This window comes from Vicugna pacos, chromosome 6 (genome assembly GCF_048564905.1).
Source record: "Vicugna pacos chromosome 6, VicPac4, whole genome shotgun sequence".
Lineage (NCBI taxonomy): Eukaryota > Metazoa > Chordata > Mammalia > Artiodactyla > Camelidae > Vicugna > Vicugna pacos.
This window is the reverse complement of record NC_132992.1, coordinates 3,307,327-3,325,589: the sequence shown is the minus strand read 5'-3', so window position 1 is coordinate 3,325,589 and position 18,263 is coordinate 3,307,327. Positions and strand designations below refer to the sequence as shown.

The 18,263-nt window shown below is 45.0% G+C and overlaps 1 protein-coding gene across 1 annotated transcript in view; it reads left to right on the top strand.

The window, feature by feature from the left end:
* The window catches only part of MAP2K1 (mitogen-activated protein kinase kinase 1), a 67,946-nt gene that overhangs the window by 20,639 nt on the left and 29,044 nt on the right, over positions 1-18,263 (top strand). The window contains exons 2-3 of the mRNA XM_072962200.1: positions 13,092-13,302; positions 14,556-14,702. Of these exons, the coding sequence (XP_072818301.1) occupies positions 13,092-13,302; positions 14,556-14,702 (358 nt within the window). The remainder of the gene's footprint in view (positions 1-13,091; positions 13,303-14,555; positions 14,703-18,263) is intronic.

The following is an 18,263-nucleotide window of genomic DNA, read 5'->3' as shown; positions in this document are numbered from 1 at the left end:
TCATGTGTATGTCTTACTTGGAAAAATGTCTGTTTAGGTCTTCTGCCCATTTTTTGATTGGGCACTTTTGTATGAGCTGTTTGTTTATTTTGAATATTAGCCCCTTGGCGGTCCCATCCCCAAACTAGAATTTTTGCACTTATCCAGAAGTCTGCTTTGCATGCATGAACACATTATTGGTATATATGACCCCAAAACTGCATACTTAAATTGCATTCTGGTCAAATTGTGATATTCTGCATATATTTTAGATGTTTAAATATTAAAACAGATATTCTTATGGCATGTTTTAGAAGCTGAGATGTCTGGCTGCTGTTATTTGCTGAACCCGAAACAGCATCCTGTGTCATTGTAGGCTGGCGAGCTAGGACCATTTTTTTTTTACTTATTTTTAATTGAGATGTAATTGACATATAATGTTGTGTACGTTTAAGGTATACAGTGTGCTGATTTGATACGTTTATGTATTGCAGTATGATTACCACTTTAGCATTAGCTAATGCCTCTATCGTGTTGCATAATGATCATTTTTTTTGTGTGTGATGAGAACCTTAAGATCTAGTCTCTTAGCAACTTTGAAGCATGTAACACAATATTGTTGACCATAATCACTATGGCTGTGCATTCTATCTGCAGAACTCATTCATCTTCTAACTGCAAGTTTAAACCCTGACCAACATCTCCCCATTTTCTCCCCAAACCTGATTCCTTAGCGTAGTGCGCTGTGCCCTTCATGATCCAGCCCCAGCTTACCCTCCAGCCTCATCTGGGTGCCCTCCTGGATGTACCCATTCTGTGGCTGTTTGGAACGACCTGTAACTTTCAGTGCCCTTTTGTTCATGTCCATGCCCAAGTCTGGGTGGAGAGCTTTTCCCTGTGTTGCAGAAATACCCTTCAGGACTAAACTTGGGCATTACGTTTTCTGACCTTCACTTTTGCTTCCTTGTCGTAGATGGAATTGTCTTTTTTCTGTTCCCATAGCTCCCTGTGCCTGCCTCACTTCCAGCATTGTGGTCGATCTTACCCTGTAGTCCTTGCTGTGCTTGTTGGTACCCTTTCCTGTGTTTGGCTTGCACCATGGCATCTCTCCCTGTGTCTGTCTCCCCCTGTCATCTCAATACCCCTGTCTCCCTGACTCTTACACACACACACACACACACACACACACACAGATTGCCAGGTGAGGGGGCAGGGACCTTGCCTTCCTCATCTGCACCTCCCTAGCCTCTAGCCTAGATAGTGCCTGTCACACAGTGGATGCTCCATAATGAATCTGCATTGCATCTTCACAGCTGTGGACATAAATGGGTGTAAGCTAGATGTCTGCTCCAGTTCCCTATGCCCTGCCCTCCTCTAGATTGGCCCAGTCCTGGGGGTTTACATTCTCATGGTCACTTTTGCTTCTTTGAGACTCACATTTCCCTTCCTGTGATTTCTTTCTTTTTGCTCTGTGTTGAACCAGCTTGGAATTTGGCCCCCTTTCCCTGGTTTCCATCAAACAGCAGTAAGAACAAAACATACACAAAGCTGTTTGTGTGAATGACAGACTGGGCTGAAGGTCTGGGGTAGGGAGTGTGTATTACAGCAAAAAGACAGCTTAGAATCCAGTGGTATTAGGTATCTTTGGTCCTAAATGACCTTTGCCACTCTGCCATGGTGCATCCTTTTCTTCCTCTCTTGCTACTTCACAGCCACTCCCAAAAGAAGTTTCTCCTGTTTTATTGTGCAACATATTTCAGCTCTCCAGCTCCACCTCTGCGTGTTGTTTTAGGACTGCTTCTGCCTATGCCAAGGCTCAGGAGCAGGCCTTTCTAAACTGTGGGCCAGCCTTCTGGTCCTCCATGTATTCTCCACTCTGGGGGAGTTTGTTAGCACAGTTATTTCCCCATTCTCTACCTTCTTTCAGAAGACAAGCACTATCAGTTTTGGTTTTAATTAAATTTCATTCGGTCTGGTCCATGATATTACTTATACTAACTAGGTTTTAACCCTACTGGGCCAGCTGCTCTTTTCTTATTTTAATTGAATTATAATTGGCTTGCAATGTTGTGTTAGTTTCTGGTGTACAGCAAACTGGTTTAGTTATATACATATATTTTTTCCTTTTTCAGATTCATTTCCATAATAGCTTATTGCAATGTATTGAATATAGTTTGCTGTGCTATACAGTAGGACCTTGTTGTTTATCTGTTTTATATACAGTAGTTTGTATCTGCTAATCCCAAACTCTTAATTTATCCCTTCCCCTCCCCTTTCTCTTTTGATAACCATAAGTTTGTTTTCTGTCTATAAGTCTATTTCTAGTTTGTAAATACATTCCTTTGTGTCATTTTTTAGATTCCACATATAAGTGAAATCATATGATATTTGTCCTTCTCTGACTTCACTTAATATGATAATTTTTTGGTCCATCCATGTTGCTGCAAATGGCATTATTTCATTCTTTTTTATGGCTGAGTGATATTCCATTGTATGTGTATACCATGTCTTCTTTATCCAACTGTCAGTGGACATGAGGGAGTGTTCTAACTTCATTGATTTACATGTGGCTGTTCAACTTTCCCAACACCACTTGCCAAAGAGACTGTCTTTTTTCCATTATATATTCTTGCCTGCTTTGTCGAAGATTAATTGACCATAGATGTGTAAGTTTATTTCTGGACTCTGTTCTGTTCCATTGATCCATATGTCTGTTTTTGTGCCAATACCATTCTGTCATGATTACTGTATCTTTGTAGTATTATCTGAAGTCTTGGGAGGGTTATGCCTCCTGCTTTGTTCTTTTTCCTCAGGATTGCTTTAGCAGTTTTGAGCCTTTTATTTATTTGTTTATTTGTTTTTGTTTTTTTGGGTGGAGGTAATTATGTTTATTTATTTTATCTATTTATTTTTTAATGAAGGTACTCGAAATTGAACCCAGGACCTTGTGCATGCTAGGCATGTACTCTACCACTGAGCTATACCCTCCCCCCATTTTTGAGTCTTTTATGGTTCCATATAAATTTTACGATTATTTGTTCTAGTTCTATTAAAAAAAAGTCATGGGTAATTTGGTAGGGATCACATTAAATCTGCAGATTGCTTTGGGTAGTATGACCAGGCCAACCGCTCTTAACTGGAGAGCCTGACTAGTAGCTTTTCACACCCTAGTCTAGGAGGTTGAATGCCTAAGTGAGCACTTGTATGGGCTGCTAGCCCTGATCCTGAGATAATGATTCCCTGAGAGTCGCTAGAGAGTTCTCCAGAGGTGAACTCAGAGGTGAGATTTCCTGACCCCTCTTGTGTGTACTTTGGGCAAGGAGAAGGGTCTAGCTGTCACAAACATGTTGTTTGTGTATTTAAGGGGGTAAACAGGTTTGTAGAACTGAAGATTTCTCTATGTGGATTAGAATTGGAGACGTGTTTTGAGTGTTGTGTTTCTTCTGACTGAGTCTTCCTGCTGTTGTGCTTCTGGGCACAGGCAGCTGATCTTCTTGCCCTGGGGACTCAGCTGTCCTCATGATTCTGGGTTATTAGGTCTTAGATTATGGTCACATTGGGTCCTTTCTTTGAAGAGCAACCTGCTCCTCTGATTCACAGAGCAGCAGACCATTATTACTCAGGGAGTTTCTTAAAGGTCTTTCTCTAGAACATGGAATGAGTGGGGTCAAATACATCATCTTAATAAGGCCTCAGTACACCAGCTTGTCCTTCCAGGAAGTCAGCCACTCCTCTTCTGTGGCCACCACCAGACCCAGGGCTAACTTTGTTTTTCTGATGATGACCGCACATTTATTGGGTTTTCTCTCTGGGTTGTCTTTGGTGCTTTCTTCCTTTCAACACTTCCTGCCCGCTTCTCTCCACCCTTCACTCCCTTAGTAGTGCCCTGGCTCTTTTATGGCCCCCAGAGTATTTATTGCTTCTACAGTGTGCTTCATGTGGGCAGTGTCCTATCCCTTCACTTCCCTCCCTAATTGAAATGTATCAGCCATGGATATTCCTCTGAAAGGAGTGTCTTTTTGGGTCGGTTTAATTTACTGTCCTCCCAGGGATTTTACCTTCCAGCAGAACATGATTCTTACCTCAAAGGAATAAGTCACTACGGGGTAAATGCCTGGTATTCAGGATGAGCTAGTGGGAAGTTTGTTTGAAGGACAGGAGCTCTTTGGCATGGTGTGGAGAAAAGATCAAGCTTTGGAATTCCAACCCTAACCTTGAGTAAGTTACTTAACTACTGGCCTCCCTTTCCATATCTGTAAAATGGGAACAACATACCTATTTTAAAATGTTGTGAGGATTAAATGAGGTAATGAGTGTACTATGGCTAGCAATTAGGAAGCTCGTATCTTAACTGCATCTAAATTTTCATTCTTTATCAGACTGTCATATCCCTCTTTTGTCCCTGTTAAGTAAAGATGATACATTCCTTTTTGTCCTCTGTTTTCTGATCTTTTTTTTTCTCTTCCTCCAAACTCCTTTACTTTTTTCTTTCTTTTTTGTACTTCTACAGAAGACTGATCCTTTAGGACTAATACGAAACAGATTTTGTCCACTGAGATAGGAGGAACCATAGGCTGTCAGTTCTTTCAAGCAACAATGTGACACCCCCTCTCTGATTCAGGATATTGTTCAATATTTAAGAAAAGTCTATGTGAGTGGGTGGTCCTACCACTCCAGAGGTTCCTCTGTGTGTGTGTGTGTTCTTCAGCGTGTCTGTCTGTAGAAACATGCTGTGGGAAGGTAATTTATATGATTTCAGAGGGCTCTTTGATACAAGGTGTGAGTTGGGGTTTTTTGGTTTTTGTTTTTTTAAAGGATAGGAGTATGTGATTCTTATTTGTCTCTTTAATTAAACCTATCCTCTTGACTTTTAAAAACATTTGTTTATTGGCTTGGAAGCTACTTGATTTAAAATGAAATTAAAGACAAACACTTGTTGCAATTCTCATTTACTAATTTTTTTTAACTTTTATGTTGTATTTCCCAATACTCTTTGCTTTTAATATTCTTAATCCCAGTTCTATAGCATTGTCCACAGAGTAGACCCTACTAGAATGCTCTTCCTCCTTTCTTGCTATCTAAATTTTATATATTGTTTTCTAGACCAATTCAGGTCTCAAAATCCTGCAGATCTTACTCTGATTGACTCCAGCATATCCTGAACTACAGAGCCATCTGCGTCCTAGGCCCCTTGTGAGAATTAGGGGACCTGTGATCTTTGCTTCAGTCTTTTTAGGAAGTAGGAGTGAAACCAATTAAAGGCAATAAAGGTAGTGTTTTACTTCACTGTGCATTTTTTCTAGATAACTTATTTATTGCATGAAAACATGAAAATGCAGGAATTTTCATCAGTAAAATGGGGCTAACCGTGGAAATTACATCATGGTGGTTTTAGGAGATTAAAGGAGCCCGTCTGTATTTAGCCAGAGTACCTGGTACACAGCAGGTATTCAGTGAATCAGTAGCAAGTACTGTCAAATTAAATGTTATTCTTACTGACCCATAATTATTCTACAACATAATAATATTAAATACTTGTTTATCACTTTTGGTGATTCCAACTTTTTTTTTCACATTGTGCTGTCATTTAATCTCCACAGTCATCTGTTATTTGCTTAAATTACATCACTGTCTTAAACTGCCCTTAGCTGTCTGTATTCCTTTCACTATTTCTCTAAGAGCCTTGTAAGTGTCAAAATGCATGGATTCTCAGAGAAGAGCTAGGAAGATGAAACGATTTAGTTCCAAAGGAAAAAGCAATGAGGATGAGATAACTGTCAGTGGGGTTTATATGTGGACAGGAAGTAATGACTAGGCTCTCTAGCCACGTAGCATGGGGAGCCAACCACGGTGCTTGCAGACATTTATGGCACTGGTACTTAGCTGCAGAGTTCTAGCCTTAGAATACTACAGGAAGAATCGGATATCAGAATCAGAGACTTTTAGCCCTGAAAAGTACTTCAAAGACCACTTAGCTTAACTCCTGTGTTTTATTTATGAGAAAATTTGATGGGAAGTTATTTGCACAAGTTCACAGACTGCGTAACAGAGTTGAACCCAGCGTTTCTGACTCCCAAAGCCTTCACACCTGTTGCTCAAGCACAGAGTATCTGGCAGCCACGTGCATGTTTTTCTTCTTTCTAGTAGTTGCATGTGGCGTTGTCAAAGACCAGTTCTTTGCTGACCCAGAAGCAGCAGATTTCCTGTGTATGTCTCTCATCCTGGAAGTGGGTCTGGGGGCTGCTTTCAAGAACAATAACTGAATTTCTTACCTACGCATCTGTCAGCAAGCAGAGACAAGATGTGAGCAGCCAGCATCAAGGAAAAGAAAAAAAATTCCTCTGCTAAATTCAGTGAAGCATATTGTGAACCACGTAAGAATGGCTGTACTGAAGCATGGCTTTCCATAGCTGCTTAAAAATTTAAGCCCAAAACTGGGCTCAATACCAGCAAGGAGAGGTCTACAGAGGTCTGCTGTTGCTGGAGGAGGTAGAGGAAACTCTTCTGCCCACGAACTGCCACAGATACGAGGTAGAGCTTGGCTGCCATGGAGAGGAGGGGAAGTACGTGCTCACAGGGCTGCTTAAGGCTGAGGCTGAGCAAGAGCTAGCTTCTTTACCCTCACCACAAGCCTGGCGCTAAATAGAAAACAATTGCAGTCTGCCCCTGGAGGGAGGGGCATGAGCATGGAGAAGGACTCCATTCTGTGGCCAGGCATTAAGGGATAGTTAAAAACTGGGGGAGGAGTAGGAACACTGAGAAGAAAACCTATGCAGCTCAAGCTTCACACTGAGCATGTGTTATGACCCTTTTCTGGAGAAATTTGTAGCCTGTGGCTTTAATATTAGCAAGAAAACCCAACTCAGCTCAACTTCTGACTAATAGCCTAATGCACACTAACGCTGTGACAGAAGAATGTGTCCATTGCCAAGCATACAGACAGTTTACCTCAGTCTCTTCTTCTGTCATAATGTCCAGCACTTTATCAAAAATTACAAGACACAAAAATCAAGAGAGAGAAAAAACAACCTGTTAGCAAGAGAGAAGATAATCAACAGAGCCAGACTTAAGATGACCCAGATGTTGGGATTATCAGACAGGGGCTTTAAATAACCATGATTTATGTCTTAAAGGTATGCAGCATACACAAACAAATGAGGAACTGCAGAGGAGATGGAAACTAAAAATAGGTTCAAGTAGAAATGTTGGCAGTTTCAAAGAATGTGACATCACAGGTCAGCAGGCTCATCAGACTGGACAGAACGGAGGAAAGAATCAGTGACCCTGAAGAGTAGGTTAGTAGAAATTATCCCAGCTGAAACTTAAAGGGAAAAAAAAGAATAAAAGGAAATCAGAAATACAACAATAAATAAATTTTAAAAATGCATTTAAAAAAAAAAAAGGAAATCAGAACCCAGCTTCCAAGATTGATTGATCAATTTGTCTGTTTGTCAAGAGATATTGAGACTGACGGAGAAAGAGGAGACAGACACCTACTGGGACTTTTTAAGGAACTGGCTTATGCGGTTGTGGAAGCCTGTTAAATTCATAATCTCCAGGGTATGCTGGCAGGCTGGAGACCCATGGAGGAGTTGCACTTTGAGTCCAAAGACAGTCTGCCAGAAGAATTCCTCCTTCTTTAGGGAAGTCAGCTTTGTTCTAGTAAGGCCTTCAGCTGATTAGGTAAGGCCCACTCATATCATGGAGAATAATCTGCTTTTCTCAAAGTCTGCCAATTTAAATGTTAATCTCATTCCCCCTCCCCTCAAAAAGAACATTTTCATAGAAACATCCAGAATAATGTTTGACCATATATCATGGCAGTGTGGCCCAGTCAAGTTGACATATAAAATTAACCATCATATGCCCCCTTTTAGTACCCTCCCCCACCAAAGGGTGATGATCACTTTTTAACAGCATAGGTTAGTTTTGAATTTTATATAAATGGAATGACACAGTATGTATTCTTTTGCATCTGGTCTCTTTCACAGAGCCTGTGTACAGAATCCTAGAATTTTATTGCCTAGTTAACCAGCCCTTCTCAGCCTATAGGATTCAGCTGTGGGAGGGTCTAAGCCCCTCTTCATCATGTTGTCTGAGTCTGGCCCTAGTTGGCACATCTAAACTCTTAACAGATGGGCTGGTCTAAGTTGGAGTCCGGAAGTTGGTAAACTGTGCCTTTGGCCCCTTGCCTTCCTCATTCAGGCCCATTCTCCTTTCCTCTCTTACTGCTCTTTGTCACCCCTCCCATCCCCTGCTGTCCATGGTTTGACCCCTGATGCTAGTTCTCTTTTTCCTCACACCCCTCCACCCCAGTTGAAGCTCCTCAGCCCCTCAACCTGAACACACCCTCAGCCTTACTCTGCACCTCCTCAGCTGGCCGGCACACTGACAAACTTCCTTACACATCTAGGCAACTCACCCCTGCCTCCTCCCTGTATACTTCTTTTGTAGTTGTGGAAACTGAGGACCAGGAGGGGAGGTAACTCCCAAGATCTCTCAGCTGGGGAATGGTATAGGGTGCAGATAGCAAGGGGTTGCGGCCTTAGTCTCTGGGTGCTGTTCCCTCTTAGCTTGCGTCTTTCCCTTTCCTTCTCTCTCCCTTCCCTGACCTACTTGCCAAATGCCACAAGGAAGGGAGAACTTCACAACGCCTCGGCTCTCTGGTGAGGACACCGACCTTCCAGCACAGTGATTGGTTATCATCCTCTGCTCATCCCTCTGTGCCTTCTCCTGGAGGAAGAGGGCCTGCCACCTACAGCAGCCTTGCTCAGGTTGGCAACGGACAGCTGGCTGATGTTTGACATGCATTTGTGTCCATTTCTATTTGGTGAATGGCAGTTTGAAGACCCCATTCCTTGGTCTGGACGTCACCTCCCTGACCCTTCAGTCATTCCTTTGGGTCAGCTTCCCATTGCAGTGACCACCCGGGTTGGAAGTGGCAACATGGGGCCTTGAAAGGAGCTCTGTTTCAGGAGTTGGGAGATCTGCCACCAGTAAGCTGTGTGACCTTGTCCTCTCTGGACCTCCGTTGCTTCACTTGTAAAATGGGTTGGGTCAGGTGGTCTTTGAGGTCCCGCCCTGTGCTACATGTTATACTGCTTCTTGACTTGAACCACTGAGCCACAAATGAAAGAGTCCAGCTGTGGGAGTGCAGTTAGGCTTAGCAGATGGCTGAGATGAGAGGGAAGGAGATGTTCTTGCCCACAGCATCATCCTTTCCCCACCCACTTCATTGTGCCTTCCTGGTGTTTTCAGAACACAAATGACAACCCTTGTTTTTCTCCAAGTTCCTTCTTTTTCCTCTCTGTTCCTATTTCAAGCCTATTATCTGCTTGTATCTGGATGAACTTGTGTTTACTGTGAGACAGCCCTGGTGCAGAATTCACGTTACAGTGTGTCGTTCCCTCTGTGCCGTGGGGAGTGTGGCGGGAGTCAGAGCCATCACAGCTGGTCCCTGGAGAGGGCCGTGTGTGTCAGAGATGTATTGTGCTGGGCTCTTTTCTTTTCTCTAGTTTCTTTTCTCAGTCCCTAGATCTGATTTTTCTGATTTCAGTTAAAACCAAAGAGTGTGAAGGAGGCCAGTTCTTGCCCTCTGAGTTTTGGAGATCAGTGGTGTGGTTGAGAGGAGGGGCCCCTCCTCTCTCCTGTGTGTGAAGCGTTTCGCCTTGGGAGGGTGGAAGTGAGCCTCGCTGGACACCACCCACTCCCTGTGCAGGAGGAAGCAGTACTGAATACTGATATGTTGATTGATTTTTTTTAATGAGTCATGAAAGTCGTTTTGATGCCATGATTTTCCTTTCACCTTCAGATAGAAATCTTTGCCTTTCATTTTCTGAAACAGTGTTTTGAAAACTGTTAGAGGCTTTTAATACTTATTAAATTACAGGAAAGACAGTAATTCCTGCATCCTGCTGTTGTTGCTCTGGCTCTTCCTTGTCCAGCCCGCTCCCACTCACCCTAATGTTTGTGTAGAAATGTGTTAAAATTCCAGTGTTTCTTCCCATAAATTTTCTGTTTGATCTTCTCCTGGTGAAGTAAGCATCTTGTTACTCAATTTTACCAAACAGAAAACTGGGATGCGTCAAGTGAAGTGACTTGTCCACGGCCCCACAGCTAGCTGACGACTAATTCGGTGGAAGAATCCTGGGTTCCTGATTACTAACAACTTGTCAATTTGGCAGCACTGTTTCACCCCCAGTCTTTTGGAAAGTGTCGCCACTGCAGCTTATAGTGCTTGCCATGTCTCTTCTCTCCCTGGCTCCACCTTCTGAAAGCACAAATCAGAAGCCGGTTCCTTAGCCAGTGGGGTAGGCGGTTAGACCACAGAGCATAGGATGGAAAGGTGGGAGGAAGGTGGCACAGAGCCCAGACTTGGTTTTCCTTCCTGAAGGTGGGAGAATTCCTTATTTCTGCAGGGAGTCAAAAAATGAGCAGAGTCAGCATCCCTCCCCCCTTCCCCCCCGCCCTCCGAGGGTGTGGTTTCCTGTGGCCAGTGTTACCTGCAAGGCAGTGTTCAGACTGATTGATACACAGGAGAGACAGGATCGCATCTGGGGCAGAAAACTTCATGTAGGTACACCATCTTCATGGCTGAGCCCTGGTGTGTTGCATGCCCCACACTTGGATCTTACCCATGTTTGCAAGTTGCCTCCCTTGAAAGTATTGAACTCTTTGAAGAGGTAATACAGCATTGTCATTAAGGTTAGACTTTCTCTCTGCCCAGGTTTGAATCCTTGCTCTACCACTATGTGATCTTAGACAAATTACTTCACCTGTCTGTGCTTGAAGTTGCTGTCTGTTGTATTTGTAAGGTTGTGAATTAAATGCATTAATATGTATAAAACACTGAAAAGAGTTCACAGTGTTGTGAGGAGAGTAATTGCCACTCCATCTAACCCCCTTCCCTCTCTTCCTCATACATGCTCAGTGTGTGTGTGGGGGGTGTGTGTGTGTGAGTGTGACAGGATCTTTCGGAGTCTCATTTCCAGCCAGACTGCTGAACCCTCCAGGCAACTGTAACCTCGTCCAAGTTTTAGCTGTGGGGTCTGTCTGCATTTGACATGTGTTTCTAAATGTTGTCATCATGGGCTCCTTTGTGGAGAGACTTCAGAGAAAGGAAACCAGCAGGTGTGCACTGTGCACTCACACCACACTTGTTCCGGTCCCCATGCTTGAGGGACTGGGGGCCGCAGGGAGATTGAGTCGAGCCTTTTAGCAGAATGAGAATGTTGACCAGCTGTCTTAGTCTGCTTGGGCTTCATAACAAAACACCAGGGACTGGGTGGTTTAAACAACTGAAATTAATTTGCTCCTCGTTCTGGGGGCTTCTGTTCTAAGCTGGGGGTGCCAGCGTGGTTGGGTTTGGGTGAGGCCTCTCCTCCTGGCTTGCAGCCAGCTACCTTCTTGCCGTGTCCTCACATGGAATGTGGGGAGGGAAGACCACCTCTCTCACAAGGCCAACAGTCCTGTCTGATTAGGACTCTACCCATATGACCTTACTTCACCTTAATTACCTCCTAAAAATCCTATCTCTAAGCATAGTCACAGTGGGGGTTACATTCATAGTTACATGTGAATTGGGGGAGGGGCACAGTTTAGTCCATGGCATCAGCCTTCTTCTCCCGAGCGCTCCCCAGGGAGGAGAGGTGGGGAAGTCAGCCTTGTGTCCTCTTAGCCCCACGTGCTGTGTCATTTGTAAGGCAGCACTGGATCTCCCCATGCGCGGGGGAGGCGTTAGGTCTCCATCTTCTTGCCTCCTTGGGGTTTGGGATAGAGTGTGAATGAAGAGTGGAAGGCCATGCTTGCTCCTGCCCTCCAGGCTCAGAATTGGTGTGTATGTTGAGGGGAGGGGGCACCACCACTCTGATGTGTAATGACGACCTGTCTTGTCACCTGTGTTGTTGTTTAGACTAGGGACAAAAATCAAATGAAACACAGTGGAAGCTCTCTTTGCCACCCTCCTCTTAACAAGCTCCCAGGAGCAATGAACACTTCATTTCTTTATGTAAAACACACTAGCAGGCCGCTCTCTGCCATACCCACTCAGTCCGGCGCCCACTGGTTGAATTATGTGCTTACCAAGAGCCGGTTCGTTCCCCAACCCATTTGTACAGTTGTAGCTAGTGTTGAAATGTAAGTAATGTACATCTTTAAATATCAGATACACCGACAAATACGACTGCAAATGAAGTGGTTTTCTCCTCCCCTCCCCCACGAACACTATGAACACTAGTTAAAAGCCTTGGAAAGACTCAAGACCAAGCCACTAAGAAATATTACTGTCAGATTAGATGAACATTAAAACTCGGGGAAATCATCAAACTCTTAAAATTTTATTCAGAGATTATTTTTTAAGTGTCTACGTTTTTACTACACTTTAGAGAATCAGGATTTAGAAATGATAGGAAACGATAGACATTGTATTATATTCTGGTTCATGTAATAAAAATGAGGTGAGGCTCTTATCAGTGGATCCTTACTCAAAGGCCTTGCCCTATTTTAGAAGGTGAGTGAATGAATGTATGTTTGTGTATATATTATTGCAAAAATAAAAATTTCAGGTGTACCTTGTTGCTCTGTTTCGATTGGCCTGATTCCTGACCTGATCACATTGGAGTGTTTCTATTGTTGATTCAGTTTAGAGCCTGGTGATTTTGGTGATTTGCTTTGGTTTCAGTTTAGTGGTTTTAAGAACCAGATTTTATTTTGTATATGGTGATGTTAAAACCAACACTAGTGGGACTTTTGAAACTGAAGTTTTAAAGTGGATTAAGGTGGCTCACTCTAGATTTTAGTAGATTCTTTGGTTCTTCTTGTAGACTCGGAGCACACTGAGGGAGAACTAATTCCCTTTTACAAATGAGGAGACCAGGCCTGGAGAGGTGCGGTGTGTCAGTGGTGCGTTGTGTGGGGTGGCAGGGACCAGGCCTGGAGAGTTGCGGTGTGGGTGGCGGGGTGCAGGGGCAAAGCCACGGCAGACGGAGCCTTCCCCTGAGCCTCCTCCATCAGCGCTCTCTGGCCCCAGAGCTGGAGCTCTCCACAGCAGCCGTGCTACTCGAGGTGGACTTCTCTGATGATAGTATTGACTTGTGCTCCCCGCTTTGGGACAGGACCAATCTGGAGGCCTTGCAGAAGAAGCTGGAGGAGCTGGAGCTGGATGAACAGCAGCGGAAGCGCCTCGAGGCCTTTCTTACCCAGAAGCAGAAGGTGGGGGAACTGAAGGATGACGACTTTGAGAAGATCAGTGAGCTGGGCGCCGGCAATGGTGGTGTGGTGTTCAAGGTCTCCCACAAGCCATCCGGCCTCGTCATGGCCAGAAAGGTGAGGCCACTTTAAAAAAAAAAAAAGACTGGATCAAGCTTGCCTTGGTAAATAAGTAATTGGATTATCTCCTAGAAGACCTGGGGGCCTAGGGAAAAGGATGGAACGAAGACTTACTTTTCATTCAATACCCTTTTGTGCTGTTTGGATTTTTTGAACTCAAGTTATCTGTCAGATTATAGATAAATATTCATGATGTGTTAGTGATATATTCCTCTCCCCAGACTGGAAAACACAGCAAATGACCCTTCATTAGCTGTGTGCTCTGGAAAGAAAGCTGGGATGCCATTCGTTTGCCATTTCTCAAGAGCAGGAGTAGCTGTTTTCTTTCACTTGGCCCCAGGGACACACAAAACATGGATTTCATGTTTCTCTGAGCTCCACCCCTGCCAGTGGTTCCCCTTCATCTCCCTGCAGTGTAGCAGCTCAGCTCCCCAACACAGCAGGCAGTCTTTGAGCTGAACATCCCTTCCTGGTGACCCTGGGTCCTTCCTGAACAGCGAGGCTGGGCTCTTCCATGTTTTGGAGCACTCCATGTTCATTCCTGTCCACATAGTTTTGCTCATGCAATGCCTTCCATCTTTTCAGTCAGTGCCCGTCTTCAAGGGCCACCTCCTGTCTAGCTTTCACTAGCCGTCCCAGCCCACACTGATAACCACTGCTTCCATGTTCTCTGACACTCATTGTCCATGGTTCTTTTTAGACACTCAGCCTTATTTGGTCATGATTTCATGTGTCTTTCACCTGTCTCCCCAGCTGAAACAAGGCACTGCATTGGGGGAAACGTAGGAGCCCTGAGGCTTGGCTAAATCAGGCTCCTGAGGTCAAGGAGAAATCTCCTAGGCAGCTTGGGTCTGCTGACCCAGTTCCTCAAACCCTTCTAGTCCCACAAACCTTAAGTATCAACTAAGTCTTCAAGGCCACTCTCCCCTAATCTCTCAGCTCCCAGGTCCTTTGTTTCTTGGGAAGGGTGAATGAACCCCTACTTCCTCAGTCTCAGCCCCCAGGAGCAGAGGGCCAGCTGGCCCTCCCCTGGTTACAGCTCTTCCAATGCCAACACCTGCCCTGGTATGTTGGCACTCAGTGCTCTGGTTGGGCAGAATCTTGTTTGTTAAAATTTGCCTGTTTCCTCTATTTCTACCTTTAAGAGCTTAAGCATTTAAGAAAGCTTCTACCCACCCACCCAGCAAACCATCCATCCATCCATCCAAATGTTTCTAAAGCTTCTCTTCCTCCCACCTTTCTTTCCCCAGCTAATTCACCTGGAGATCAAGCCTGCAATCCGGAACCAGATCATAAGGGAGCTTCAGGTTCTGCATGAGTGCAACTCCCCGTACATCGTGGGCTTTTATGGTGCGTTCTACAGCGACGGCGAGATCAGCATCTGCATGGAGCACATGGTATGTGGCCGCCTGGCAGCCTCAGGAGCCGCGGGCTGGTAGTTGGGTGGCTTTGGGCTAATCTTTGGCTTGGAATGTGACCAGCACTTCCTTGTTCCTCCCTGGATCCCCATCACTGTCCTGGGCATCTGTGAAGCCTCCATGTAGAACTTGGAATAGCCAAAAAGATGACCGGTTTCCTTCTTAGGTCCCTGCCTCTTCAAAGAGAGGTGGCAGCGGCCAAGTCTCCCTGGCTAGTGTGCTTAGAGCACATCTCCCAGTTTTCTTGATCCCAAGATTTTGATGGAGGTAAAATCTGGTTAGTATAGTTTAAATCCATTTATTACATGTGATATTGTGTGCTGGGTACACAGTTCTGGGGTTATGAAGGTGAGTGAGACAATTCCTGCCTTCAGAGAGTTTATAATCTGCTTTAAGAGCTGGGTTAGCAAAACTAGTAATGATAAACTAATATTTATCAAGTGTGTATCGTATTGAGCACTGCCCTAAGCAAATTAATATTCTATTGCATTTTTCCAGCAACCTTATTGAGTTGGATGCATTATCTGCATTTTATAAATAAGGAAACTGAGGCTCAGAGAAATGGAATAACTTACCCAAGGTCAAGGAGCTAGGAAGTGGAATTGGTAGAATTTAAACCAAGGCTGTCTGACCCCAGTGCACTTTGTGGAATCTACTAGATAGTGGTTGAGCCTTGTTTCCATCCTTGTTGGCCAGAATTTCAGAGAGAGGCTGGCTTCATGGTTGCTGTTTTTTCTGTCCCCAGTGGGCAGCGTGGCACAGGGACTTTGGAATCTGAGACGTTTACTCATATCTCTCTTCTCCACAAAAATCCAGGTGGACACTTTATCTTGTTTGCCACTCTGTCTCCAAAACCGTAGCAGGTGTTCAATGATTATTTGTTTACAGGTTGTCACCTTCTCATCATGACCTTGGACAAGTTTCTTTATCTTTCTGATTCTCAGTTTTCTCATCTGTAAAATAGCCGTTATAGTATCTGCTTCATTGTGGTAAGGATTAATTAAAATAAGAGATGTAGGTCTATCAGCACGCTGTCTGACTCAGCACACAACTGCAAACATTAGCTTTTGCTTTATTCTCACGGAGGCTGACTGTTCAGAGACAAGGGCTAACGTGATTGAGTCCACATACTTCGTGGTTTCTCCGCTTTCAGTCCAGCCTAGTGTCCCTCAACAACTTTCTCATTTCCTTCCTGCCTCTCTAGACCTACCCTCACCTCTGGAATGAGAGTCCCAGTGCCTGGTCTTAATGAACTCCAGGAGAGCCCTCTTAGGAGGTTCGTCCCTTGCTGGTGCCCCCAGTGTTTTGAACATCTCTTCTATTTTTTTTGAGGGTGGAGGTAATTAGGTTTATTCATCTATTTGTTTTTAGAGGAGGTACTGGGGATTGAACCCAGAACACCTCTGCATACTAAACATGCACTCTACCACTTGAGTTATACCCTCCCGCCTTCTTTCTTCATCCTGGATACATAGATACTGATCACAACCTTATGCGCCTTGCCCTTGTCCAGCCTTTCCCTCCTGGAGGAGGAGGTGAAACAGGAGGTGACAAGGGTTGGTTCCCATCCTCGTGGCCCATTTGTGGTACCTGCAGATCAGTTGTTTCCCCCCATGGATTTGGCTTTTTGAGGTCCTTCCCCATAAGCCCCAAAGCAGAAGATGCTTCTGGAATTACCCTAGGGAGCCTGAGCCTGCTGGAAAACTGGCTGTCAGAGGTTGGGAGGGTCAAATTATTTTGAGGGCCATGTACAGTGTCTGGCATCTATTAGGTGATATGCGTTGAATGACTGAATGAAGGAGACGAGGGTCAGGGAGGGCGGAGTCAGGCCTGGGACTCAAGAGAGATTTAGGGCCTTCTGTCCCTCGGTGCCCACAGGCCCAGAGGGCAACTGGGACTGTCTGCTAGTGCTAGTGGAGAGAGGAGAGGCTCGGGGCTGGTGAAGATGTGGCCCTGTAAGGAAACAGTTATGGCCTGAAGTCCAAGCAGCCTTGTCCAGAGCAGCTTTCTGCTCTGGGCCTGGGCACTCTCTGCTCTTCCTCGGTCCCTGAGCAGGTCCTCCTGTAGGAGCCCCCACACCTGCCTGTGACAGGAAGGCTCTGACCACTGGCTGCCACTTCTCTTTGGGGATTTCTGCTCTGCCTCAGCTTCCACATTTCAAAGGTGTTCTCATGTGGAGCTGTGCTTATTAGCCACATCCCAGCTTCTGAGGTTCTTGGGCCCTCTCTGTGTCACAGTCTTTGCATGATGTTCCTCGTCATTAACATTTTCCCCCAACACTTCATTATGGAAAATTTCAAAAGCACAAGGAGTTGAAGGACTTGTGTGATGTACACTCTAAACCCACCACCTGGATTCTGCAGTTGTCCCATATTTGCTTTACCACACGCTGTCCACCTGTCCATTGCTCAGATCATATTTTTGGATGCGTTTTAAAGTAAATTTGTCATCAGCGTGCATTGAGCCCCATCTTCTAAAGCGCTTGGTCAGGGGCTGACCTTTCCTAGAAGTAAGCTGTGTGTGCATTGCCCAGTCTGGATTTTGAGACCTAAGGGGTGAATGGATGCTGCCTGATCAGAACAGGAATGTTCTTGTCTTTGGAAGTAAGTTCCTGCTCAGGTGGCAGCTGAGCAACTGGAGAACAGGAGACTCAGGGTTGGTGTTTGTTATGCAGAAGTAAAAGTTTCTGAGCATTCTCTCTGATTTTTTTTTTCCATGAAGCATTTGTCTCTCCTATAGAAAACCTTCACAAAAGCACCACTGACTTAGTTAATAATTGGCTTCTAAAAATAAGCACATTTCCAGCAGCTTTAGTCAGTGAAGGCAGGTCCTTGGCAACAGTGAGGTAGACTTGAGGGGTTGTGAGGTGAGTCTCCAGCAGCGCTGGGCGAGCCTGGCTGCGGTTCATGCTTCTTAAAACCTGCTAATCTCGTTATTCACAGTGTAACTCTTCTTGTCGCTCAGGAGGAGGATAAAGGGGGACAGCCAGGGTTTCTTCGCGTTTAACAGAAGTGTTTACCGCAGCCCCCAGGGAAAGGGTAAACCAAGACAGTTGTCCTGGCCGGGGAACCTGAGAACCGCAGACTAGCTCTTCTACCTCGTTTGCGTCAGATTTTGATGGAGTTGCTCTGTTACTCAGTTTTAAATGTACAGTCCATCCTGGTAATCAGGCCAAGTCTTTCAAACAGAAAGTCTGAAACCTCATTCAGTTGGAAGCAAAATAGAAAGGGCCTGGGAGATGTGCGCTGGAGTGTCTGTTCCCACTAGGAAGGGAAACTGAGAGGTGTTGTGGCGTTCCTGGGGGCCTGCTGACTTGGGTGCGGTTCCTTGGGCTGTGGTGCTGTCCTGATTTGGCCACCAGGGGCCTGTGGCATTGTGAAGGCAACCAGGCTCAAAGGATGACGCAGCCCTAGGCCCGGGTCACAGACTGGGTAGGGCTTTTCCAAGGGCTCTTGGAAAATAAGTGTGTTCACAGGGGAGTTCTGTTGGGGTCTAGATTAATAATCCCACTCTCCTATCTGTGTGGAGTTAATGGCATAT